The sequence below is a fragment of the Hyla sarda genome, chromosome 1 (assembly GCF_029499605.1).
Source record: "Hyla sarda isolate aHylSar1 chromosome 1, aHylSar1.hap1, whole genome shotgun sequence".
NCBI lineage: Eukaryota > Metazoa > Chordata > Amphibia > Anura > Hylidae > Hyla > Hyla sarda.
Genome location: NC_079189.1, coordinates 575,564,721 through 575,591,644, shown reverse-complemented (window position 1 = coordinate 575,591,644; position 26,924 = coordinate 575,564,721). Strand labels below are relative to the sequence as shown.

The window sequence follows — 26,924 nt, the reverse complement described above, 5'->3', positions numbered from 1 at the left end:
GTGCAGCTCTGGAGTCTCGTGACGTCAGGTCCACGCCCCCCTCCCATAGACTTGCATTGAGGGGACGTCACGAGCCTCCTCCCCGCATCGTCAGACATCCGGCACGGAGCGACGTTCGCTCCGTGCACTGAATGTCTGGGGTGCCACAGCCAAGATCGTGGGGCTCACCAGCTGCAGAACCCCCACGATCAGACATCTTATTCCCTATCCTTTGGATGGGGGATAAGATGTCTACCCCTTTAACCACCAGAGCTGGGAGCAGGTCCTACAACTTGACGCCAAAGACCATTTTTTTTATTTTGAGGACTTTATTCAGGATGTAGATAATTTATAAGGCTACATTCACAATCTTCCTTAGACAATAACTTATCAGGCAGCCAGAAATGCACTCTATGCAGGAGATTAGGAACTCTATATTTAGAAAACTGTTTAAAAAAAAAAAAAAAGTGATCGGCCAAAAATAATAGACCCAATAACAACATGGTACGTGTGAGGTGGGCAGGCATGTGACCATGTTTACAGATTTGAGAAGAGGCGCAGTAGGAGCTGTTCTGGTCCACATATTATTGGGCATTGTCTTCCTTAACAATACCCCATTACAGATAGAGGATCCCTCAACTTACAATGGCCTCAACATACAAACGTTTCAACATACAATGGTCTTTTCTGGACCATTGTAACTTTAAACACGACTCAACATACAATGCTATGGAATCTGCGAAACGTGTCAATGGCTGGAAGAACCGACCAATCAGAATGCATATTTCACTGGTAAAACTGTGTATTCCTAAAGTGCATGCACTGACTGGTGTCTGGTAGCGCCCCCCACAGTACAGGGAGGTATTACATGTTCTGTACTCTTTACCTCTGCCAGGGTTAGCTGCTCTTTTGGACATCAGGTGAGGGCGGCTCCATTTTCCTTTTTTTTTTAAGGCCATTGCGTGTTCTGTACAGGACCCTGAAGAAGCTTCTGTCCTCTACATAGACCAGTGTTTCCCAAAGAGGGTGCCTCCAGCTGTTGCAAAACTACAACTCCCAGAATGCTGGGAGTTGTAGTATCACAACAACTGGAGGCACCCTGGTTGGGAAACACTGACATAGACAGTGATTACAGCTCCCAGCAGATCTTTCTTACTTTTATATTTAAGGACTTGATTTTTCTATATTAGTTATCTACTTATTTATCTTTTTATAGGGGTTATCCAGGAAAAAAACTATTTTTTTATGTATCAACTGGCTCCAGAAAGTTAAACAGATTTGTAAATTACTTCTATTAAACAATTTTAATCCTTTCAGTACTTATGAGCTTCTGAAGTTGAGTTGTTCTTTTCTGTCTAAGTGTTCTCTGATGACACGTGTCTCGGGAACCGCCCAGTTTAGAAGCAAATCCCCATAGCAAACCTATCCTACTCTGTGCAGTTCCTGAGACAAGCAGAGATGTCAGCAGAGAGCACTGTTGCCAGACAGAAAACAACTCAACTTCAGGAGCTGATAATTATTGAAAGGATTAAGATTTTTTTATAGAAGTAATGTACAAATCTGTTTAACTTTCTAGAGCCAGTTGATATATAAAAAAAATTTTTTTTCCTGGAATACCCTTTTAATCCTCACTTTTTCCTATTTTTGGATGCCATTTTGGTGGCTTCAGAACCAATTACCAGGTTCCCATAGTTATGGTCTCAACATACAATGGTCGTCCTGGAACTGATTAATATCGTAACTTGAAGGACCACTGTATTATCTACCTTGGTAACGTTTTCTAACCCATAGCTGCTTGTGACCAGATCTTTATCGTACTGTAGACCAGTTGGATGTTCTCACAGAGTTGTTGTTCACTGGTTCAAATCTCATGGATCTGGGGGTTGAATATTAATCTGCATGTGAGAACAGGAAGAACGGCCACAGTCTGTTACTGACATCTTTCCTTATACTGGGTCCAGTGACCCCCAGAGTTTGGAGAAGATACAGGAGCTTTTCTTCATGTTATCACCACTTTTACCAGTCACATCAGATTACTGTCATCTCTCTTTATAGCCTTTAGTGACCACGAGGGCGAAATATAGGAACCTTTTTTACATCATAACCCCACTTACCAATCACTGTCACCACACAGCCTTTAGTGACCCCAGTGGACAAGATATAGGTACTTTTCTTCATGTTATCGGCCCTCTTCCCATTGGGTATATGCATTTCTTTGTGTACTACTGTATAAGAAGATGATCAGTTGCACAAATCGCCATCAACACTTATTCAGGACTTTTTTGTGGCACTGGGTAGTTGGGTCACCAAGGCAGTCTAGTGATACAGTACAGAATGTAGAAGTAACGTTTAGGGATCGACTGATATAGTATAAGTATACAGTATAAGCCGATAACTTATACTGATATTCCGCGGGCGCTTTAAATCAATGAACTGCAGCGGCTTTTGCCGGGCCAGAGACCACCGCCGCCACCCGCTTCTCCCCCCTGCCTGTCCTGGAGTCCTGAGTCTAACCACCACAGCTGCCCCATCGCCTCCCCCCCATCCTCTGCCCACATACCGCCGCCCCCCCATCGCCTCCCCCCATCCCCGATGTTATAATTACCTGTTCCCGGGGTCCGCGCTACTTCTGGCTCCATCGGCGTCCTGCGCTGTCACTGTGCGCACTGACTGTGGGGACGTCACTCGTCATTGCGCAGCGCACAGCAACAGCGTAGGAGCTAGAAGTAGCGCTGACCCCGGGAACAGGTAATTATAACACCGGGGATGGGGAGGAGGCGATGGGGCAGCGGCGGCAGTATGTGGCCAGAGGATGGGGGGAGGCAATGGGGCAGCGGCGGCAGTATGTGGACAGAGGATGGGGGGAGGCAATGGGGCAGCGGCGGCAGTATGTGGACAGAGGATGGGGGGAGGCAATGGGGCAGCGGCGGTGGTATGTGGCCAAAGGATGGGGGGAGGCAATGGGGCAGCGGCGGCAGTATGTGGCCAGAGGATGGGTGGAGGCATTGGGGCAGCGGCGACGGTATGTGGGCAGAGGATGTGGGGGAGGCAATGGGTCAGCAGCGGCGGTATGTGGGCAGAGGATGGGGGAGGCAATGGGTCAGCAGCGGCAGTATGTGGGTAGAGGATGAGAGGAGGCAATGGGGCAGCGGTGGCGACGGTTGTCTATGGCCATGGGGCAGGGCATTATCAGCTTATCAGCAAGGTAATTGCCGATACCGATAATGTCCAAAATCGTGAATATCGGCTGATAATATCGGCCAAATCGATAATCGGTCGATCCCTAGTAACGTTATTTGAGTAAGAGCTATGTATGACTCTTAACATCCTGAGGGCCCAACAGGCTGTTACTTCCTTCCACACCTAATATGAAATCAAAGTGGAAAGTAGACTGGGACAACCCTTTTAAATTGATCACGTTTAAAAAAAAAAACATTTTTCTTGGTCATAATTATTGGGGGCGCCCATCCTATCGGAGCTGTTGGACTGCTGCGTCTGGAGGTAATCTCGTGATCCTCATTTACTAAGTAGTTACGTTTAATTTTTTGTATCAGTGGCCAGATTTAAAACATGAAAACTTGGTGCAGTCTCCAAGAGGATGTAGTTTTACAGTGACTATGAGAGAGTGTTGTGGGCATGCTTTGTGATCTGTGCAGATGTGGGACAAAACCTCCTTTAATCATGAAACCTATCTGGCGTCTTGTAAAAATTAATATCCTGCTGAGGTTGGGAAGAAAAATAAAAGCACTCACCTAGCCCCAGTCCACCCCAGCTCCCGTCCAGTTCCTACTTCTGTGCTTGTTTCAGGAACCTCTGGCTCAGCCAATCACTGACCAAAGTGGGACATTGCTGATGCAGTGATTGGCTGAGCTGGCAGGTCCTACACAAAGTGCTTGTCGCGGCGTGGATCAGAGCTAGGTATCCCGGCCCGGCAGGATATGATTCATTTTTTTTTTTTTTCTGAACGTTAGAAGACCTTCCACCATTGGGACATCTTTGGACTCTTTCATCAGTATCTTTTTGCAGGTCACCAGAACTGACCCCAGTATTCCAGATACAATCTCATTACATCTCTATACAGCAGGATCACAACCTCACTCCTCCATTTCGTTATTCTTATAGCTTTGCTGACAAGCTTTCAACTTGCTTCCCCCAGGACACTGGGATTTCCTTTTAAAGCTTATCTGTCATATCAGAGATAAAAATGATGCTTATATATGTTACTCAATAGGTCATTCAGATGCTGTACATGTCTTTTTTATGTGTCTAGCTTCTCTATTTGTCTCACAAATCCCTCTGTTCTACTGCTCACTCATTCTCACATCCACTGCTCAGGAAGGGGTGTGTCCAAGGCAAGCACTGAGCCATGCATTCATTTCCTCCCTGAGTCTGCTGTGCAGTTCTGGGTCCCTTTATCTAACAGCTGCTCTGTAACCCCCTCCTCCCTGTTTTCATGCTGCAGTCTGATAGGACAGGAGTGAGCACAGAGGAGTGCTTGTCCCACTCTCACTTTCTGGACTTTGTTCCTGCCTGTGCTTCAGCTGGGACAAAGATGACACTGCAGCCGGACAGGATTGTGTTCTGGATGGTATAGGGGCCCCTAGTGGTCTTTTTTTATAAGCTTCGATTTCTATAAAAAAGGAGAGAGAACATTTTTATGAAGTGTATTAGAAAGGTTAATGTTTGCCAAGATGTACAACATATAAAAAGTTTTTGATTCTGACAGTGCCCATTTAATACTGACTTTTTTTTTTTTTTTTTTTTAGGTTTTTACCGTATGTTGGAATGGTAACGATTGTGATGAACGATTATCCAAAGTTTAAGGTAACTGGATAATACATTCTTTACCAATATCTGTCTCACTATTGCTCTCCCTGGCAGAGACTCGGCCCAAGTTTTAATTAAGGCCATCGCTTGACCCCTTGTAGGAAACTGTATTGTGATGATGGTGCCTGCAGGGCTATTGAGACCTATAGTCGCAATGCCTTAAAGGAGTTCTCTAAGCTAAAACTTTTAACCCCCGCTGTGCCCGGGCTGTAAAACGATACATAATAAACTTTCACTTTCCTTCCTACGATCCCCCATTGTTCCGATATCGATGTCCCGTTCTCCAGTCCCGGTCTCCTCCACTTCCTGCGGGTCGGTGACTTCACTCTGCACTCAGCCTATCAGCGGCCGCAGCAATGTCCCGTCGCGGCTGCTGATAGGCTGAGCGCAGAGTGAAGTCACCGACCCGCAGGAAGAGGAAGCTGACAGGGACCGGAGCATGGGCGGCGATATCGGAACAATGGGGGATCGTAGGCAGGTAAGTGAAAGTTTATTATGTATCGTTTTACAGCCCGAGCACAGCGGGGGATAAAAGATTTCAGTTGGAGAACTCCTTTAAGAGAGCAATATGTCCTCTTTGCAGGTTCCAGTCTCCACTGTCAGAGCATTTTAATAACAGAAACCTAGAACGAACCTCACTTTACAGTTAACCCCACGCAATCATGCCATGCTATGCCAGGTAGCTCGGGTGTTGGGTGATACTGAGCTCCTGCTGTAATCTGAGGGACCTTCAGTCTTAGCTGTTTAAAGGGGTACTCCGGTGGAAAAAAAGATATTTTTAAATCAACTGGTGCCAGAAAGTTAAACAGACTTGTAAATTACTTCCATTTAAAAATTATAATCCTTCCAGTCCAGAGCAGGAGAGGTTTGCTACGGGGATTTGCTCCTACTCTGGACAGTTGCTGATACAGACAGAAGAGTCAGCAGAGGGCACTGAGGTCAGACAGAAAAGAAATTCAAAGAGAAATAACTTCCTCTAATATACAGCAGCTGATCAGTACTGGAAGGATTAAGATTTTTAAATAGAAGGAACGTACAAATCTGTTTAATTCTGGCACCAGTTGATTGAAAAAAAAATGTTTTCCCCCGGAGTACCCCTTTAACTCTTTTTAGATCAGTATTTTCCAAAAACTGTGTCTCCAGCTGTTGCAAAATCACAACTCCCATCATGCTGGGAGTTGTAGTTTTGCAACAGCTTGGGGCACATTGTTTGGAAAACATTACTTTAGATGCTGTAAGCGGTTTTACAGTGCGTGGGAGGCCCCCCCTCTGTCACTCCCATCTGTAACCCCACAACATGATCGTGGTGTGCCAATGGGATGCCATGGTTCTGGGAGGAAAAAAAAGAAAAGCACTGCGGTGGTGCTACCGTCACAGATCAGACTTGAAGATTGAGTATCCACAAATTTTATTGACCCATCATATAAAAAAAAAACAATGAAAGGTGCACATCTAACAAGACGTGTTTCGGAATGTAGTACTAGTAAAGCTTTCACTGTAATTGAAAAAGGGAGCACTAGCTCCTGAAACGCGTCTTGCCAGATGGACACCTTTTTTTTTGTATGATGTGTCAATAAAATTTGTTTAAACAATCACAACAATCAACACTCCCACTTGCCTCTAATGCGACAGGAAGGGACTTAAAGGGGTTATCCAGGAAATAACTTTTTTTTATACATCAACTGGCTCCAGAAAGTTAAACAGATTTGTAAATTACTTCTATTAAAAAATCGTAATCCTTTCAGTACTTATGAGCTTCTGAAGTTAAGGTTGTTCTTTTCTGTCTAAGTGCTCTCTGATGACACCTGTCTCGGGAAACGCCCAGTTTAGAAGAGGTTTGCTATGGGGATTTGCTTCTAAACTGGGCGTTTCCCGAGACACGTGTCATCAGTGAGGATTTAGACAGAAAAGAACAACCTTAACTTCAGAAGCTCATAGTAGGATTAAGATTTTTTAATAGAAGTAATTTACAAATCTGTTTAATTTTGCACCGTCCATGTCTGTTTGATTGTTGAAATAAAGACATATTGCATCGAAACTGCACTGGACATCTTTCTCTTGTTGTGGAAATAATAAAATTTGTTGATATTCTAAAAGGTGTACTCCAGTGGAAAACAATTTATTTTAAATCAACTGGTGCCAGAAAGTTAAACAGATTTGTACATTACTATTCAATAATCTTACTCCTTCCACTACTTATCAGCTGCTATATGCTCCAGAGGAAGTTCTTTTGTTTTTAAATTTGTTTTCTGTCTGACCACAGTGCTCTCTGCTGACACCTCTGTCCATGTCAAGAACTGTCCGGTGCAGGATAGGTTTGCTATGGGGACTTGTTCCTGCTCTTGGCAGTTCCTGAGACAGACAGTCAGGTGTCAGCAGAGAGCACTGTGGTCAGACTTGAAAGAACTATACAACTTCCTCTGTAGCATACAGTAGCTGATAAGTACTGGAAGGATTAAGATTTTTATACAGAAGTAATTTACAAATCTGTTAAACTTTCTGGCACCAGTTGAAGATTAAAGGGGTACTCCGTTTTTTTTTTTTTTTTTTTTTAAGTCAACTGGTGCCAGAAATGTTGACAGATTTGTAAATTACTTCTTTATAAAAATTTTAATCCTTCCAGTACTTATCAGCTGCTGTATGCTACAGAGCAAGTTGTATTTTTCAACTACTTTCCAGTCACAGTGCTCTCAGTTGTAAGCTGAGAGCCCTGTGACTGGAAAGTAGTTGAAAAATACTTACAACTCTGTCTGCCTCAGCAACTGTCCAGAGTAGGAGCAAATCCCCATAGTAAACCTATGCTGCTCTGGACAGTTCCTGACATGGACAGAGGTGTCAGCACAGAGCACTGTGATCAGACAGAAAACAAATTTAAAAAGTAAAGAACTTCCTCTGGAGCATATAGCAGCTGATAAGTACTGGAAGGATTAAGATTTTTGAATAGAAGTAATTTACAAATCTAAACTTTCTGGCACCTGCTGATTTAAAAAAAAAAAAAAAAAAAAAAGGATTTCCACCTGACGGCCTCTTTTAATCTTGAAGTCTGATCCATGATGGTAGTGCCACAGCAGTGCTATTTTCCTCTGAGAACCATTGCCACTATACAGGATCCAGACCTCAGGATTCCAGTCATACCACTGCCGACTAGGATCACCACTGTACCCCTGATATATAGGGGTGATATGCGCGAACCATAGTCTTACTCCAGGTGAGAGATGTTACTTAAAGGGGTACTCCCGTGGAAAACTTTTTTTTTTTTTTAAATCAACTGGTGCCAGAAAGATAAACAGATTTGTGAATTACTTCTATTAAAAAATCTTAATCCTTCCAATACATTTTATGGGCTGTATACTACAGAGGAAATGCTTTTCTTTTTAGATTTCTCTGATGTTATGACCACAGTGCTCTCTGCTGACCTCTGCTGTCCATTTTAGGAACTGTCCAGAGCAGCATATGTTTGCTATGGGGATTTTCTCCTGCTCTGGACAGTTCCAAAAATGGACAGCAGAGGTCAGCAGAGAGCACTGTGGTCATGACATCAGAGAAATCTAAAAAGAAAAGCATTTCCTCTGTAGTATACAGCCCCTAATAAGCACTGGAAGGATTAAGATTTTTTAATAGAAGTAATTTACAAATCTGTTTAACTTTTTGGCACCAGTTGATTTAATAAAAAAAAAAAAAAAATGGTTTTCCACGGGAGTACCCCTTAAAGGGACCCCTTCTCTCACGGAGTTACGCAAGGCGCCGTCCTCTCCTTTTTTTTCTTATATTCTTTTTTCTTCCTTTCTTCTTTTTAACAGTATGCCATGGAAGCCGGGCCCTAACATAACATTACATTTACCATTACATTTTATGGTAAAATGAAGGTTGTTATTTTATGGGTTATCCAGGATTAGGGGAAAAAATAAAAAGCACCACACCTATGTCCGGGTTGTGTGTGTTATTGCAGCTCAGTTCCATTAATGTGAATGAAGCCAAGTTGTAATACCCACAAGACCTGGCACTGTCCTCAGCTCTTTTTTTCTACTCCTTGAAAGGGGAACCATTCATCAGAATTCAGCAATATAATTTTTAGTAATTTCACAATGAATTTTTAGTTTTTCTATGACACTAATACCTCTCCCTTTTTCTCTTGCAGTACGCGGTTCTGGCCATTATGGGAGCTTTTGTACTTTTAAAACGAGAATCTTAAGCTGAAGAGCAGACCAAGAAGGAGGAGGAAAAAAGAGCCAATAAATCTTAATATATTTCCTGTTTTTATTGTTTGTTCCACAGAGCAAAGCACACCCGCTAAGGCCATGTTCACACAACAAAATTTCCAAGCGGAATCTGGTGGAAATTCTGCTTGTTAATTCCGTCGAAGCAAAGTCCCATTCTTTTCAAAGTGATTATGCTGCACGGTGCACACCGGAATTTCCACGGCAGATGTTTTAGCCATGGAAATTCTGATTCCGGTTCCTGCTGATAGAATGACTGTGTCAATTCTTTAGGTGGAATCAGCACTGAAATGCATTACTTTCTGTGGAGACATCGCATTTCCGAGCGCATCTAGCGCCGGCAGAACCCATTATTTGCAGAATTTCTGCCTGTTTTTTCCGGGTGGACATTATGAAAATATTCCGCTGTGTGAACATAGCCTAAAAGTCATTAACCGGTACAAAATAAATATCTTCAGAGAAACCCAGCCAGTCCTGCTATGTATTTATTTTATTTTATTTGTAGGGTTCATTGAGCCATATGTCAGGTTTAATGATGTATTGCTTATTTTTTTTCTAAAAATGTGACCCAATAAAATAATAATAATAAAAAAAATAGATGTTTCTGATTTTTTTCTCATGTCTTACACCCTCACTCCCCAAGCAACATCATGGGGCATCTTACTGGCTTTGGCAGCCCCATAGCAAGTGAAAAGTGGCAGTACACATACTTCACTAACTCTCTGTTCATTCAGGGTATAAGGGACCCCCGTTCTCGTACGGAACCTGTGGATATAGCGGGGCCCCTCTACGAGCTAGAAAACAAAGCTGCTGTCTAGTGGATTGATCTAAATAGCCTATATTTTGCTGCAGGGGCAATGTCTGGTTTGTCTGGTTTTGGTCAGTAAATGATGTCCCTCAAGTAATCAAGTAGCCTAATTAGGTATAAAAATGAGTTTAATAAGAGCATAATAAAAGAAACAAATTACCATTTCTAATATTAAACTAAATAAATAACAGAATTGTTATAGTTGCATCGGTGAAGGTCTGATCTATATCATATCAATAAAAAAAATGTGGGCTGCTGGAAGCCAATTTTATATGTTGATATTGATGATTGGTTGTAATATTTTAAGCTAAATAATAATAAGACCCTAGATTGGTGCAGCAGAATCTCTGAGCAGAATTTCTGATTCTGTAAGGCAGACATACCCTTATGCAAAAAATTGATTAAAAAGTAAACAGAAAATAATGTAACACAAAATGGTACGAGTAGTAAGATAAAAACAAAAAAACAGCATAGATGTGGTATCCCCATAACCTTATTAACCCGCAAAATAAAATGAACATGTCATTTGTACTGCACAGTTATGAAAACCAAACCCCACAAATTTGGTTTTCAAATACATTTGATACCAATATAAAAGGACAGCTCAAGGACCCCACAGAGGTTCCCTCTTGCTGGACATCCATATGGTCCAGGAAAACACAATCTCATAAGGATTTAAAAGGTTACTCCACACCCCAGCGTCCAGAACATTGAGTTCGGAACACTGTGTGCAGGCTTCCGTGTTCACGCCCGCCTCTTCGTGACATCACGGCCAACCTCCTCAATGAAAGTCTATGGGAAGGGGGCGCGATGGCCGCCACGCCCCCTTCCATACACTTGAATTGAGGGGGCGGACGCAACATCACGTCATGTGATGTCACGGGCGTGAACATGGAAGCCCGCAGGCAATTGAGTTCTGAACGCTGGGTAGCGGAGTAACCCTTTAAGCAAATACTTATTTGCAATTACATTTTTGGGAGCCATTTGTTACTCCATCGCACATTAAAGTGGTTATCCAGGAAAGGAAAAATAGAGCTGATTTCATCCAAAAATAGCACCACGCCTGTCCAATTTGGCTTCATTCACTTCAGTGGAACTTAGCTGTAATACCACACACAACCTGTTGACAGGTGTGGTGCTGTTTTTGGAAGAAATCAGCTCTGTTTTTCTCATTCCTGGATAACCCAGGTAAACTAAAAAGACTGGGAAATCTCCTACTATTTTGTGTCTGCAGCTGCTATGCAGATCTACTCTATAAGAATGAATGTGTTGGACTCATCCACTTAATTTTAGAGTTTAGGGGGGAGATTTATCAAAACTTGTTCAGTGGAAAAGTTCCTGAGTTGCCCATAGCAACCAATCAGATCGCTTCTTTCATTTTTGAAAAGACCGCTGAAAAAAATGAAAGAAGCGATCCGATTGGTTGCTATGGGCAACTTTACCACTCTTCCTCTGCACCCCTTCAAGGCTGGGTTCTCGTGGCAGTGTTTGGCTCAGTATTTTGCATCAATATTTGTAAGCCAATACCGGAAGTGGGTCTTAAACACGAAAAAGGTACAAATCTTTCCATTAGGTTTTTACAGACATTTGTGATAGAATGGGTGGTTCTATAGATCTTACTGATGCCAGGGTGGTACTGTTATAGGAGCCACCACTGCAACATGTCAGTTCCTGAAATTTCTTCCCTCCTAGATCTTTCACCATCAGCTGTAGGTGGTATTATTTAGAAGTGGACGTGTATAGGAATCACATGGAGGTAGCCACGAAGTGGAGTCCACGTGCAGTTACAGAGTGGGGGTCACCAACGTTCATAAGTCACCAACGCTCTGCTGGCTATTCCTGCAGAGACCTAACATCATCTGGCATTACCGTCTTCACAATAACCAGTGCTTCATGGCATGGCCAAACAGCTCCATGTAAGCCTAAAGTACTCATACATTTTCAATACTAACAACAAATTAGAGGGCACCATAGACCCTTATGTACCCCCACACTTTATAAAATGTATCTTTTGTTGGGTAATGCAATAAAATGACTAGTAAAAAAAGATTTTAAGAATAAAATCACAACACCATTCCTATTCAGAATGTGGGTCAAAGTTGATATAAACACCTATGTATCCCGGTGGACAGATAAACCTGGGTATAAGGACTGTATGGCCACACTATTTTTTTATAGAGTCAATTTTGCAACCAAATTGTCTCCAATGCCCAGGCCCTTATAGTAATAGGCTGGCAACAAGCAGTGATGGGTACAACGACAAACGTGCTGCTTTATAACTCAGCAAAGCCTATACAAAAGGACCAGGTTGCCCCCAATTGGGGTACCACGAATACACAGTCCTTTAGGATATTAAGCCACTAGTGTGACAAAATGGCACTGGCTCCATACTCTGAATCAAAATAAATTATTAATAACTGTTGGCTGAAAGTCATTTCTCCTGACCTAATATACAGTATATGAACATTTGGCAAGGCCAAAAGGTCATGTGTTATCTAAGGGAAAGGGGTAAACTGCAGCAAGACCACTCTGGTACCGGCTTAGGGTACGTTCACATGGACGGATCTGCCGACGATGGACTCCTACATTGTGCCTCCATCTGTGCCTGCTCATAGCGGCAGTCCACCTGAGTCACCGCGAACATGCGCAGTATACTCGCCACACATTGCGGCTGTTCTCAGCCTAGCTCAGGGAGGAGGAGGAGTGGAAGCGATGTGTGTGAGTATACTGCACATGTGTGCGGCAACTTGGACATCGCAGGATGTCTGCTCATAGAGGTGGATTGCTGCTATGAGCAGGCACAATGTAGGGGTCCATCGCCAGTGGATCCGTAACGTAAGATACGTTGCGGACCGTCCATGTGAAAGTACCCTTATCCCTTAAAGAACATAAGGGACAGGCATCGATAATACAACAGGCCTGACCCTTCTCTCCACCAACATCATCTGTTGTTGGTTAGTCAGGTGGTTGTCACACCTTAGAGAGTCGGCTGTACAAACCCAGGACATAGGGTGCGGCTGACTTTGGCATAAGGTTTTGCATCACCAAGTACAATGCAAAGCAGCGGATGGAGTAGTGTAAAGAAAAGGTCCTAAAGGCCTCCAACAGTCCAGGATTTGAATATTTTCCTGTTCTAATCAAGCTGAGCATACCAAGATATTTTGGACAATTGTTGCTTCTGCCTTTTTGGAAACAATTTGGGTTCGCCCTTTTTCGGGTCCAGCATGACCGCACTCACAGCAAGTTCAATATAGGCATGTTCTGGGAGTGTGGTATGGAGGAACCTGACCTCAACCCCATCCAACACCTTTGGGATGACCTAGAATGGAGATTGTAAGCCTCTTTCAGTACCAGTGTCTGACCTCACAAATGCTCTTCTGACTGACTGCTGGGGGATAGACCCTCAGAATTATCCTCTCTGGTGGGCCCAGTGTTCCCCGTCTTTATTACCCTACTTCATGATCTATGTGGCTTCATCTAGTTCTTCATTATAAATCTACATAAATTAGCAAAATAATTCTTACTGAAAAGAGTAATATACCCGCCTGTGTCTTCACTTCCGAATACTCTGTAAGATGTCAACACTTTCTATCGCTGCATTGTAACCGATTATGAAAATATTTGTGTGTTACTATGGCCACCCAATAAACGGGTGTTTGCGGCACAATCTTTCATTGGTGTCATTCAGTGGTTGAATTCTGACCTTGCTACAATCGTAAAGCTTTCATCCCTATACCCATTACATCCCTCTCCTCCTCATTGTCATGTATGGGACAGGTAGATATCTGAGGCAGGTGTCAAAACAAGAGCGGACATTAACAATTTGTTACACAGGAGCTAACTACATCTGCCTGTTAATCATCTACCAGACCCCTGATATCAGAGAAACGTATTGTGGATTCTACATATGGCAAATGTTATCGTAGCTAGATATAGGATCGTGTTTTGTAGAAGTGTACAAGTTGTAGTGTTTATCACAGTCTATGATGTTTCCAGGTGGACAAGTCAAGGTCAGTTGTGATTATTTACTAAAGTTTATAGACACCTAGAAACAGCAGGGAGGAGGGAGTAATACATGAAATAAGTCTACCCCCATAGGTTGAGAAACTAACAACTTTAAAACTGCATATTTATGTACAAGAATATAACTACTATAATACTGTCCCTAAGTATAAGAATATAACTACTATAATACTGCCTCCTATGTACAAGAATATAACTACTATAATACTGCCTCATATGTACAAGAATATAACTACTATAATACTGTCCCTAAGTATAAGAATTTAACTACTATAATACTGCCTCCTATGTACAAGAATATAACTACTATAATACTGCCTCCTATGTACAAGAATATAACTACTATAATACTGCTCCTATGTACAAGAATACAACTACTATAATACTGCTCCTATATACAAGAATATAACTACTATAATACTGCTCCTATGTACAAGAATATAACTACTATAATACTGCTCCTATGTACAAGAATATAACTACTATAATACTGCCTCCTATGTACAAGAATATAACTACTATAATACTGCCTCCTATGTACAAGAATATAACTACTATAATTCACAAGCGGCACACAGAAGCGAGCAGCCGGCACAACTACCCCTAAATTCCTTAGATCGCACTCTCAGCTAGTGCAGCGAAAATGAAAGACGCCCTGAGCTCGGGCTCCACAGTTCCCTTTTGCACCTTAAAGAAATAAAGAATTATCGGCACAGTACCCCGGTGAGTGACGTCCCTGCTTTCTACATATGTTTGATAACTACTATAATACTGCTCCTATGTACAAGAATACAACTACTATAATACTGCTCCTATATACAAGAATATAACTACTATAATACTGCTCCTATGTACAAGAATATAACTACTATTATACTGCCCCCTATGTACAAGAATATAACTACTATAATACTGCTTTTATGTACAAGAATATAACTTCTATAATACTGCCCCCTATGTACAAGAATATAACTACTATAATACTGCCTTCTATGTACAAGACTATAACTACTATAATAATGCTCCTATGTACAAGAATATAACTAGTATAATTCTGCCTCCTATGTACAAGAATATAACTACTATAATATTTTTGTGAATGTCAATCACGTACCTGAACAGGTAACACTAGTCTCCTCCTACCGAGGATGACGTCATAGGAGCGCCCAGATAAAGGATGCGCTCAGACAGACACGAGGTGAGGCCCGAAGAAGCGGTTTTAACCGCGAAACGAGCTCGTAGCTGTCACCGCTCAGCTCCGGCTGTAGCGATCTCTCCGAATCATCTCCCGTACAGCGGCCGGCCGTTCATGGACTAACTCAGTGACACAGCGCAAGAAGGGTGAGTGCAGAAGCAACCTTTTTCTCAATTTGCTATTTTGGACATTGTTCTCTCCTGCTTTTTTGCACCACCCCGCTCCATACCTCCGACATCCCCTGTCACAGTGTACACACTCCCGGATATTGTGGGTGACCGCGGTGCGGTCCTATCTCTCTATCTCCCCTCCACATTTTTTGTATTGTACCTATTTTTTGGACTTTGCACGCTACTCGCATACCCACGGACTCCGGGATCTTTTTCTTCCATCATATGATGATGTCGCACATGGAAGTGCATGAAGAAGGGGAATCAAGTATGGATCACCAGGCCGAAGCCCTAATTTTAGGGAGAGAAAACGTTGAGGAATTTTTTGAAGAATGCAATACTAAAGATGACACGCAGGTCATCAGTACACGAAACTTGGAATACAGAATCAGTAACCTAGCAGAAAAAGAAGTCAGACTTTTCTGGACCGTGAAATCTCTGAAATCATATCAAAGCAGCAAAAGAGTACCAAGAGGATTACGTCATTTCAGAGAGGCATCACAGTACCAATCCGACCCCCAGTTTCAAGCAGAATGGAAACAAATCCAACTAGATACTGCTGAGAAAATGATGAATTTAATCTTAAAAAGAAATGAGGAAGAATATAATTCTGTAACCACAGAATTATTGAAATGCAAGACAGAACTAAGGAAAAGACTTACCGAAGGACAATCGCAACAGTTCCTGCAGAAATTAGAAAAAAGACTTATCCCCATACAAGCAGAAATTAAGGAAAGAAAATAAGACAAATTTCTGAGGGATAAGATGGACTACGAAAATGACCGCATTTTCGAATGGAAACAGGACAGAGAACAGAAAAAAAGAGTACCGAGGAAGAAATATACTAAACCACGGACCAAAAACAGAGAATACTGGACATCGGATACCGATTCCAGCTCTGCAGAAGAGAATGTTACCAGAGAGGAGGACAAGACAATAGAGGTTTCAAAAAACGCAAGAGCCCCGCCAGAAAACGCATCAGGCGGGGCAGAAAAAGGAAGAACACAAAGACCCAGAAGACAAGTGACCTGGAACAAGAAAATATAAAAACCTCCACAGTACTTAATCTTTCCGACATCCCTTTGGATGATGACTGTTTGACATTATTATCCAAAGGACTAAATTACTGTATCCCCGCCCCCTTCAATCCTGTTTCTTTTGAAGTGGACCTTTTTAAAGGAATAAGGAGAATAAATCTGCATAAATTCTTTGAGACAGCCACCAATAAAACCAGTAAACCCATTGTGGTTAAAGAAGGAGAAGTACAAGCCAGCATTGGCCCTTTAGGATTTTTCGCACCAGGAACCTTTTCACCATTTGAGCAAGAATGCCTTCTTGATCTGGTGAATATGGACAGAGACAGCAACCCCATATCGCAGGAGGAAATTATACCCCCACCTGACACATTTAAAGGAGGGGTACCGTCTACTTTCACCCCCCAAATACAACCAGGGAGTAGCCTCGATATATTCTCTGCTCAGGTGATGAAAGATGTCAAATCCCTCATCTACCCCAGTACCACAAGTAATTTATCCTTGAAAGAACAAAAAGCACTCAAATGGCTCCGCACCAGACAAGATTTGGTCATCAAAAAAGCCGACAAAGGTGGGAGTGTAGTGGTGATGTCAAAAGAGTATTATCTGAAGGAAGCGCACCGTCAATTAAAGAACCAGGAGGTATACCTGCCCCTTGCCACGGATCCCACAAATAAAATAATTTCCAGGCTGAGAACATATTTGCACAAGAATGTGGAGAAAGGACTTCTAGACAAGAAGAAAGCTGAAAAGCTTATACCAGAATGCGCAAAAAAACCGCACTGGTATTTTTTACCTAAGGTTCACAAAAGCTTGGAATCTCCCCTGGGGAGACCCATTGTTGCAGGAATTGGGGCACCCTTGGAATACCTCTCCCAGGATCTGGACTGGCTATTGAGACCTTTACTGGTAAGTGTACCTTCTTACCTGAAGGACACAGACAGCTTCCTAAAAACTCTAGACAGCACCCAATGGTCTGACTCATACAGACTGGCTACCATTGATGTAGAGAGCCTCTATACCCGGATCCCACAAGAATTGGGGATCCGGGTAATAGGTGATTTCCTGATCACCGCCGGTAAAAGTGAAGCTTACACTAACTTTGTGAAAGAGGACTTGGAGTTAATTCTCACCAACAATTGCTTCTCATTTGATGGGGATTGGTACTCCCAGCGTACAGGTACGGCGATGGGGACACCGGTCGCATGTACCTTCGCAAACCTTTTTTTGGCAGCACTTGAGCAGAAGATCATCTACAGTTCACAAAATCCTTATATCGGACATATTAAATTGTACAGTCGCTTTGTGGACGATGTGTTTATTGCATGGGAAGGCGAAGAATACGAATTCAACGAGTTTGTGCAGTACCTAAATAATCATAACAGGATGAACAAGTTCTTCACCAGTAAATTTTCAGCCGAAAAAATTGAATTTCTGGACGTAGAGATCCACATTAGAGATGGCAACATAACAACTACAGGATACAGAAAGGAGACAGCCACCAACTCGTATCTCCACTACCAAAGCTATCATCCTCAGCACACAAAAAATGCTCTACCATACAGCCAATACCTCCGGATAAAAAAGATTAATAGTACAGAAGAAGGTTTCATAAAACAAGCTGACGAACTCACCAGCAGATTCCAAGAAAGAGGTTATCCTCCCAGGTTACTAAAAGAAGCTCTGGAGAGAGTGAAAAAGATCCCCCGCAGTGACTTGATCAACAAAAAATATAAGAAAAATTAAAAACATGCCACGTCTGCAAAAACGGAAAAAGACATTGAAGAGCAGAGATTTGTTTTTTCTTTTCAATATAACCCTCTTGCCACTGTAATCAGAAAAGCTCTTCTCAATAATTGGCACATTCTCGAAAGAGATCCTGTCCTACAAAAAGCCGCAATGAAAAAAACGCTGGTCACTTTCCGCAGGAGTGAAAGTCTGAAAAACCAATTAGTCTCCTCCTCTTTCTCCAGCAAAAAACTTGGCGAGAACTGGATGGCGAAAAATGAATTAAAAGGAAACTACAAATGTGGGACATGTATCCACTGCCCCCAGATGTACAGAGGCGCCTACATAAAATTGGGAAACTGTGACATTTCTATACATGACTTTATTTTCTGCAGATCAGAATGGGTCATATATGCGATCCTATGTCCCTGTAAAAGGTACTACATAGGGTCCACCAAACGCTGCCTTTTTTCTAGATTCAGGGAGCACAAACGGTCCCTTAAAACAGGGATCGGCTCGGCCAGACTAATCGAGCATATGAAGGCTCACCACAACAGTGATGAAAAAACACTGATTTTCTGCGGCTTAGAAAAAATAGCCACCGGGGGCACAGCCAGAGAGAAAGTCCTCCGACAGCGAGAGGCACATTGGATCATTAAGACCGATGTCATGGGCATTTTGGGGCTTAATGATCGCAACGAGCTTACAGTATTTCTGTGAGCTCCAGTGTATTACGCCCCGTACACTGACACAAACCAATTCTGCAATCCACGTGTACATAAAAACTTCCCCTTTTGTTTGAATTTATCTCACTCCCCCCTTACACATTTTTATATTCTTATTGCAACTTCTTTGTTTTTATTCACTTTGATAACATTTTTTGTGAATGTCAATCACGTACCTGAACAGGTAACACTAGTCTCCTCCTACCGAGGATGACGTCATAGGAGCGCCCAGAAAAAGGATGTGCTCGGACAGACACGAGGTGAGGCCCGAAGAAGCGGTTTTAACCGCGAAACGAGCTCGTAGCTGTCACCGCTCAGCTCCGGCTGCAGCGATCTCTCCGTATCATCTCCCGTACAGCGGCCGGCCGTACATGGACTAACTCAGTGACACAGCGCAAGAAGGGTGAGTGCAGAAGCAACCTTTTTCTCAATTTGCTATTTTGGACATTGTTCTCTCCTGCTTTTTTGCACCACCCCGCTCCATACCTCCGACATCCCCTGTCACAGTGTACACACTCCCGGATATTGTGGGTGACCGCGGTGCGGTCCTATCTCTCTATCTCCCCTCCACATAACTACTATAATACTGCCTCCTATATACAAGAATATAACTACTATAATACTGTCTCCTATGTACAAGAATATAACTACTATAATACTGCCTCCTATGTACAAGAATATAACTACTATAATACTGCCCCCTATGTACAAGAATATAACTACTATAATACTGCTCCTATGTACAAGAATATAACTACTATAATACTGCCTCCTATGTACAAGAATATAACTACTATAATACTGCCCCCTATGTACAAGAATATAACTACTATAATACTGCTCCTATGTACAAGAATATAACTACTATAATACTGCTTCTATATACAAGAATATAACTACTATAATACTGCCTCCTATGTACAAGAATATAACTACTATAATACTGCTCCTATGTACAAGAATATAACTACTATAATACTGCTCCTATATACAAGAATATAACTACTATAATACTGCCTCCTATATACAAGAATATAACTACTATAATACTGCCCCTATGTACAAGAATATAACTACTATAATGCTGCTCCTATATACAAGAATATAACTACTTATATACTGTCTCCTATGTAGAAGAATATAACTACTATAATACTGCCTCCTATGTACAAGAATATAACTACTATAATGAGGTAGTTGAAAAAAGAATAAGATGGCACTACTGTAGGCTCTCATGTGCAAATAATGTCGGGAGTGTCCCGTGCAGGGAGAGGTGATGTCCGGTGTGCAGGGGGGCTGCTGCACTCCATTCCCGACCCTACCTAGGCCGGCTTCTACCTTCTTGTGATGATGCAATAAAGGATATATTTTACAGGTGAGTGCAGATGTGTTTATTCTACATGGATTCCATAACTACTATAATACTGCTCCTATATACAAGGTGTTCAGCATAACATGCAGATCTGTCTGATGATCCTCTATATATGAAGATTATAAGGGATTAATCTCAAACTGAAATTTAAATGGATATTAAAATAATTGTATAGTATCCAATTAATAAATATTGAGTGCTATATAAAATAAATAAAAATAATCTGAATAAATTTAAATACAAAAAATGCACCTATTAAAAACTAAAACAAAAAATGGAGGATACGGAAAAATCTACGTTTGGTTGTGGTGGACTTCCACTTGCCAGTTTGGTTGTTATATCAATAATGATGTTAAATGGGTACTATGCTAATACTAATAAAGTAGAAAAACCAATACTTGTTACACTTTCAGAGAATACTAAGTGCTGTATATTATTCACTGCTGATGTTTACCGATGGGATACGTGAACTAAGGGATCCTAATGATGCCAGATGTAAGGGATCCTAATATGAATCTCAATTCCGGGTTTTCCACTTGTCTTGAATTTTAAACTTGTGATGTAATGGGTCACATGACTCCTGTATTTAGTGTGTTGTATTGTGATTTAGTCTATGATTAAGCAACGGCTGGTGCGAAACACGTCAGACAATCTTATCTGTAATGTGATTCCTATGCCGAGACTTCAAAAAAGCAAGCTTGACCAGTTGCCCATAGCAACCAATCAGATTACTTCTTTCATTTTTAAAATAGGCCTCTGAAAAGTGAAAGAAGGGATCTGATTGGTTGCTATGGATAACTGGTCCTTTTTTCCTCTACACAGGTTCTGATAAATCTCCCCCCATACTTATATGTCCACTTAACCTCTTCTGGACACAGGGCGTATGGATACGCCCTGCATTCCGAGTCTTTAAGGACCGAGGGCGTATCCATACGCCCGTGGGAAATCCGGTCCCCACCGCTAGCCGGTTGGGGACCGGAGCCGGATGCCTGCTGAAATCATTCAGCAGGCACCCTGGCACATCGCCCAGGGGGGTCCTGAGACCCCCCCATGTCGGCGATCGGAGAAAATCGCATGTCAATTCAGACATGCGATTTTCTCCAATTCCGGGCTGATCGGGTCTCTGGTGACCCGATCACCCGGAAAATAGGGCTGATCGGAGTTGTCAGCAACAGCCCCGATGAGGCTAAAGGATAGGAGTGAGGTCGCAAAGCTGCGATCTACTCCTATCCCCTGCCATTACTCAGAACGGAGTTCTGACCAATGGCAGCGCAGGACAGGGGGTTGCCATGGCAACCCCCCGTTCTGCCCGTTCCTGGATGTCGAGGGGATCTGGGAAGAAGATGGAGGCCGTACCTGCAGGAGAAGATGCCTGGGGACCTGGGATCTTCGCTGGAGCCTGCAGGATCCTGATCAGGGAGGGAATCGACAGTGGGGGGGGGGGGGATTGAAAGTGAAAGTAAATCGATCTTTACTGTAGCAACCACTAGGGGGGCCAAACTGCAACTCCCAGAAAGGAGGATGGGATAGGAGGACGGGATATGAGGTCGAGATAGGAGGTCAGGATATGAGTACGGGATAGGAGGACGGGATTGGGGGACGAGATATGAGGTCGGGATAGGAGGTCAGGATATGAGGTCGAGATATGATGAAGGATTATGAGGACGGGATAGGAGGTTGAGATATGAGGTCAGAATATGAGGACGGGATATGAGGACAGGATATGAGGTCGAGAAAGGAGGATGGGATAGGAGGACGGGATATGAGGTCGAGATAGGAGGTCAGGATATGAGTACGGGATAGGAGGACGGGATTGGGGGACGAGATATGAGGTCGGGATAGGAGGTCAGGATATGAGGTCGAGATATGATGAAGGATTATGAGGACGGGATATGAGGTTGGGATATGAGGACGGGATAGGAGGTCGGGATGAGGACGGGATATGGGGTTGGGATATGAGAACAATATATGAGGATGGAATATGAAGTCAAAAGCTTCCTCCTTTGTTGATTTTCCTCCCCAACAAGGATTAGGAAGGAAAAACCGGGCAACGCCGGGTACTCAGCTAGTATATATAATAATACACAATATTTAGATGTACATTCTGTCTTGGCCTAGAGAAGTGTTTCCCAACCAGGGTGCCTCCAGCTGTTGCAAAACTGCAACTCCCTGGGAGATGTAGTTTTGCAGCAGCTGGAGGCACCTTGGTTGGGAAACACTGGCTTAGAGCGTCACATTGCTACATGTGATGGTGTATTTCTATACAGTACCCAGGCTAGTTTAGCTATTCCCCATTATGGGCCGGTCCCCTCACATATGTCATTTATCTGTGCGGATTGTTGTGTCCTCTCACAAGGCTTCTGTCTGCCCTGATGGGGTGAGATAGCATTGAGGAGCCCTGATAAATGTTATACAATGAGATTTATGGGAAGACACTGACTACAGAACACAATGAGCACAATGAATCAGCTGATGAATGCTTACAATCTGATTTACATATAACGTGTGCGGTGACACAGCCCTGGCCCACGTCCGAAAAAATGTGTAGAATCGGCAAAAAACTCTGGAATGGTAAAAAAAAAATGGTAAATTATATTCAAACAGAAAACTACTGTAGATAACATATTAAAGGGATTTTCCATCAGAACACCCCTCTCTATATGCTCCATTACCCCCTATGGATGTTATGGGGTGAGTTCAGCTTGTGACCCCCACAGCTTCTGCTCTCGAGAACTGACCCCGCCATTATATTTTGGCCCATTAATTTGAATAGGCAGTGTATATAGGAAGAAGTAAGTGAACCCTGTGGCATTGGAAACATATATTGTGTCGGCAGATAAGATCCATTCGGCCCATCTAGTCTGCCTTATATCCTGATTACTATGAATAGTTCCTGGACCTATCCTGTATATTATATATACTAGCTGAGTACCCGGCGTTGCCCGGTTTTTCCTTCCTAATCCTTTTTGGGGAGGTAAATAAACAAAGGAAGAAGCTTTTGACTTCATATCCAGTCCTCATATATTGTTGTCATATCCCAACCCCACATCCCGACCTCCTATCTCGACCTCCTGTCCCGACCTCCTATCCCGTCCTCCTATCCCGACCTCGTATGCCGTCCTCCTATCCCATCCTCCTATCCCGTCCTGCTATCCCGTCCTCGACCTCCTATCCCGTCCTCCTATCTCGAACTCCTATCCCGTCCTCCAATCTCAAGCTCCTATCCCGACCTCCTATCCTGACCTCCTATCCCGACCTCCTATCCCGTCCTCCTATCTCGACCTCCTATCCCATCCTCCTATCTCAACCTCCTATCTCAACCTCCTATCCCGTCCTCCTATCCCGACCTCCTATCCCGACCTCCTTTCCCGTCCTCCTATCTCGACCTCCTATCTTGACCTCCTATCCCATCCTCCTATCTCGACCTCCTATCCCAACCTCCTATCCAGACCTCCTATCCCGTCCTCCTATCTTGTCCTCCTATCCCGACCTCCTACCCGACATCCTATCCCGACCTCCTACCCGACCTCCTATCCCGACCTCATATCTCGTCCTCATATCCCGTCCTCCTATCCCGACCTCCCATCCCGTCCTCATATCCTGACCCGTAATATGTGTACCAGGTAATGAAATAGCTCCAGCCTAAAGGAAATTATATGGGAACATACATTTCCCATTGATTTGCATGGGACTTTAAAAAAAAAAAAAAACCCTGACCCTCTCAAATGGGGGTAGTTAAGGGTTAACTTAACTATCCTATATTTTAAGTGGACATAGAAGTAACATGTGACCAAGTATTATCGAAATATCTCCTGCCGTTTGGAAGTTATGCAGTAACATATATTTCCCATTGACTTGTATGGGACTTTAAACATAAGCCCCGCCCCTGGCAAATGGGGGTGAGTAAGGGTTAAATTACTTATCCTATGTTTGTTGTTGACATATAAGTAACATGGGGCCAAGTTTCATGTTAATATCTTTAGCCGTCTGAAAGTTTTTGTGGAACATACATACGTACATATAAACATACATATATACATACATACATACATATATACTTATATACATACATACATACATACCTACATATAAACATACATACACACATACATATATACTTATATACATACATACATACATACACACACACGTTGAGTTTTATATAGATATGAAGGATAGTCTTATGCCTATCCCTATCTTATATGAAGGACAGTCTTATACCTATCCCTATAATATATGAAAGATAGTCTTATACCTATCCCTATCTTATATGAAGGATAGCCTTATACCTATCCCTATCTTATATGAAGGATGGTCTTATGCCTATCCCTATCTTATATGAAGGATAGCCTTATACCTATCCCTATCTTATATGAAGGATAGCCTTATGCCTATCTCTATCTTATATGAAGAATAGTCTTATACCTATCCCTATCTTATATGAAGGATAGTCTTATACCTATCCCTATAATATATGAAAGATAGTCTTATACCTATCCCTATCTTATATAAAGGATAGCCTTATACCTATCCCTATCTTATATGAAGGATAGCCTTATACCTATCTCTATCTTATATGAAGAATAGTCTTATTCCTATCCCTATCTTATATGAAGGATAGCCTTATACCTATCCCTATAATATATGAAGGATAGCCTTATACCTATCCCTATCTTATATGAAGGATAGTCTTATACCTATCTCTATCTTATATGAAGGATAGCCTTATGTCTATCCCTATCTTATATAAAGGATAGTCTTATACCTATCCCTATCTTATATGAAGGATAGTCTTATACCTATCCCTATCTTATATGAAGGATAGTCTTATACCTATCCCTATCTTATATGAAGGATAACCTTATGCCTATCCCTGTCTTATATGAAGGATAGACTTATACCTATCTCTATCTTATATGAAGGATAGCCTTATGCCTATCCCTATCTTATATAAAGGATAGTCTTATACCTATCCCTATCTTATATGAAGGATAGTCTTATACCTATCCCTATCTTATATGAAGAATAGCCTTATACCTATCCCTATCTTATATGAAGGATAGTCTTATACCTATCCCTATCTTATATGAAGGATAGTCTTATGCCTATCTCTATCTTATATGAAGGATAGTCTTATGCCTATCTCTATCTTATATGAAGGATAGCCTTACACCTATCTCTATCTTATATGAAGGATGGCCTTATGCCTATCCCTATCTTATATGAAGGATAGCCTTATGTCTATCCCTATCTTATATGAAGGATAGGCTTATACCTATCCCTATCTTATATGAAGGATAGCCTTATGCCTATCTTATATGACGGATAGTCTTATACCTATCCCTATCTTATATGGAGGATAGCTGTATACTTATCCCTATCTTATATGGAGGATAGCCGTATACTTATCCCATGCATGCTTAAACTCCTTCACTGTATTTGCAGCGACCACTTCTGCAGGAAAGCTATTCCATGTATCCACTACTCTCTCACTAAAGTAATACTTCCTGAACTTTTTCAAATGTATCTTTATTCTTTTGGATATATGGGGGGGGGGGGGGTATTTATTAAGGGTGATGTAGCTGAATGTTTTTCACACCTTGGACTTGTGTGCTGGTCATGTGTTTTACTAAATGGCGCAGGGCATGTGATTAATATGGTGACAGTACACATTCTCTACTTCAGTACTCCACATTGTAGGTTGCCTCTTCTGCATCTTTTTCTGCGCCTTTTTACTTTTCACATTTGCGCCAAAATGTGCGACTTTTTACAAAATGCTGTACACAGCCAGTTTTGTAAGATGTCTGGTCAAATTCTGCGACAAATCGCTTATGATGAATCCATTACCACTGCATTTCTACCATCTCTTCATCACAGCTCAGCCCCACTTGAGGACAGGATATGAGGACAGGATATAAGGACAGGATATGAGGACCTGATATGAGGACGGGATATGAGGACCCGATATGAGGACAGGATATGAGTATGGGATATGAGGACCCGATATGAGGACAGGATATGAGGACCTGATATGAGGACCCGATATGAGGACAGGATATGAGGTCAGGATATGAGGACAGGATATGAGGACAGGATATGAGGTCAGGATATGAGGACAGGATATGAGGATGGGATATGAGGACGGGATATGAGGACAGGATATGAGGTCAGGATATGAGGACAGGATATGAGGACCCGATATGAGGACCCGATATGAGGACCCGATATGAGGACAGGATATGAGGACCCGATATGAGGACAGGATATGAGGACCCGATATGAGGACAGGATATGAGGACCTGATATGAGGACAGGATATGAGGACAGGATATGAGGACCCAATATGAGGACGGGATATGAGGACCCGATATGAGGACAGAATATGAGGACAGGATATGAGGACAGAATATGAGGACCCATTATGAGGACGGGATATGAGGACCCGATATGAGGACAGGATATGAGGACAGGATATGAGGACAGGATATGAGGACAGGATATGAGGACCTGATATGAGGACGTGATATGAGGACCCGATATGAGGACCTGATATGAGGACAGGATATGAGGACCCAATATGAGGACCCGATATGAGGACAGAATATGAGGACAGGATATGAGGACAGAATATGAGGACCCAATATGAGGACGGGATATGAGGACCCGATATGAGGACAGGATATGAGGACCCGATATGAGGACAGGATATGAGGACCCAATATGAGGACAGGATATGAGGACCCGATATGAGGACAGGATATGAGGACAGGATATGAGGACCCGATATGAGGACAGGATATGAGGACCCGATATGAGGACCCGATATGAGGACAGGATATGAGGACC

At 42.4% G+C, this 26,924-nt stretch overlaps 1 protein-coding gene across 4 annotated transcripts in view; it reads left to right on the top strand.

Moving 5' to 3' along the window:
* The window catches only part of SEC11C (SEC11 homolog C, signal peptidase complex subunit), a 51,498-nt gene extending 41,889 nt beyond the window's left edge, over positions 1 to 9,609 (top strand). For all 4 annotated transcript variants that reach the window (XM_056544515.1, XM_056544524.1, XM_056544507.1 and 1 more), the window contains 2 exons: positions 4,746 to 4,803; positions 8,945 to 9,609. In XM_056544515.1, the coding sequence (XP_056400490.1) occupies positions 4,746 to 4,803; positions 8,945 to 8,998 (112 nt within the window). In that variant the 3' untranslated portion in view covers positions 8,999 to 9,609. The remainder of the gene's footprint in view (positions 1 to 4,745; positions 4,804 to 8,944) is intronic.
* Positions 9,610 to 26,924: the final 17,315 nt, after the last annotated feature.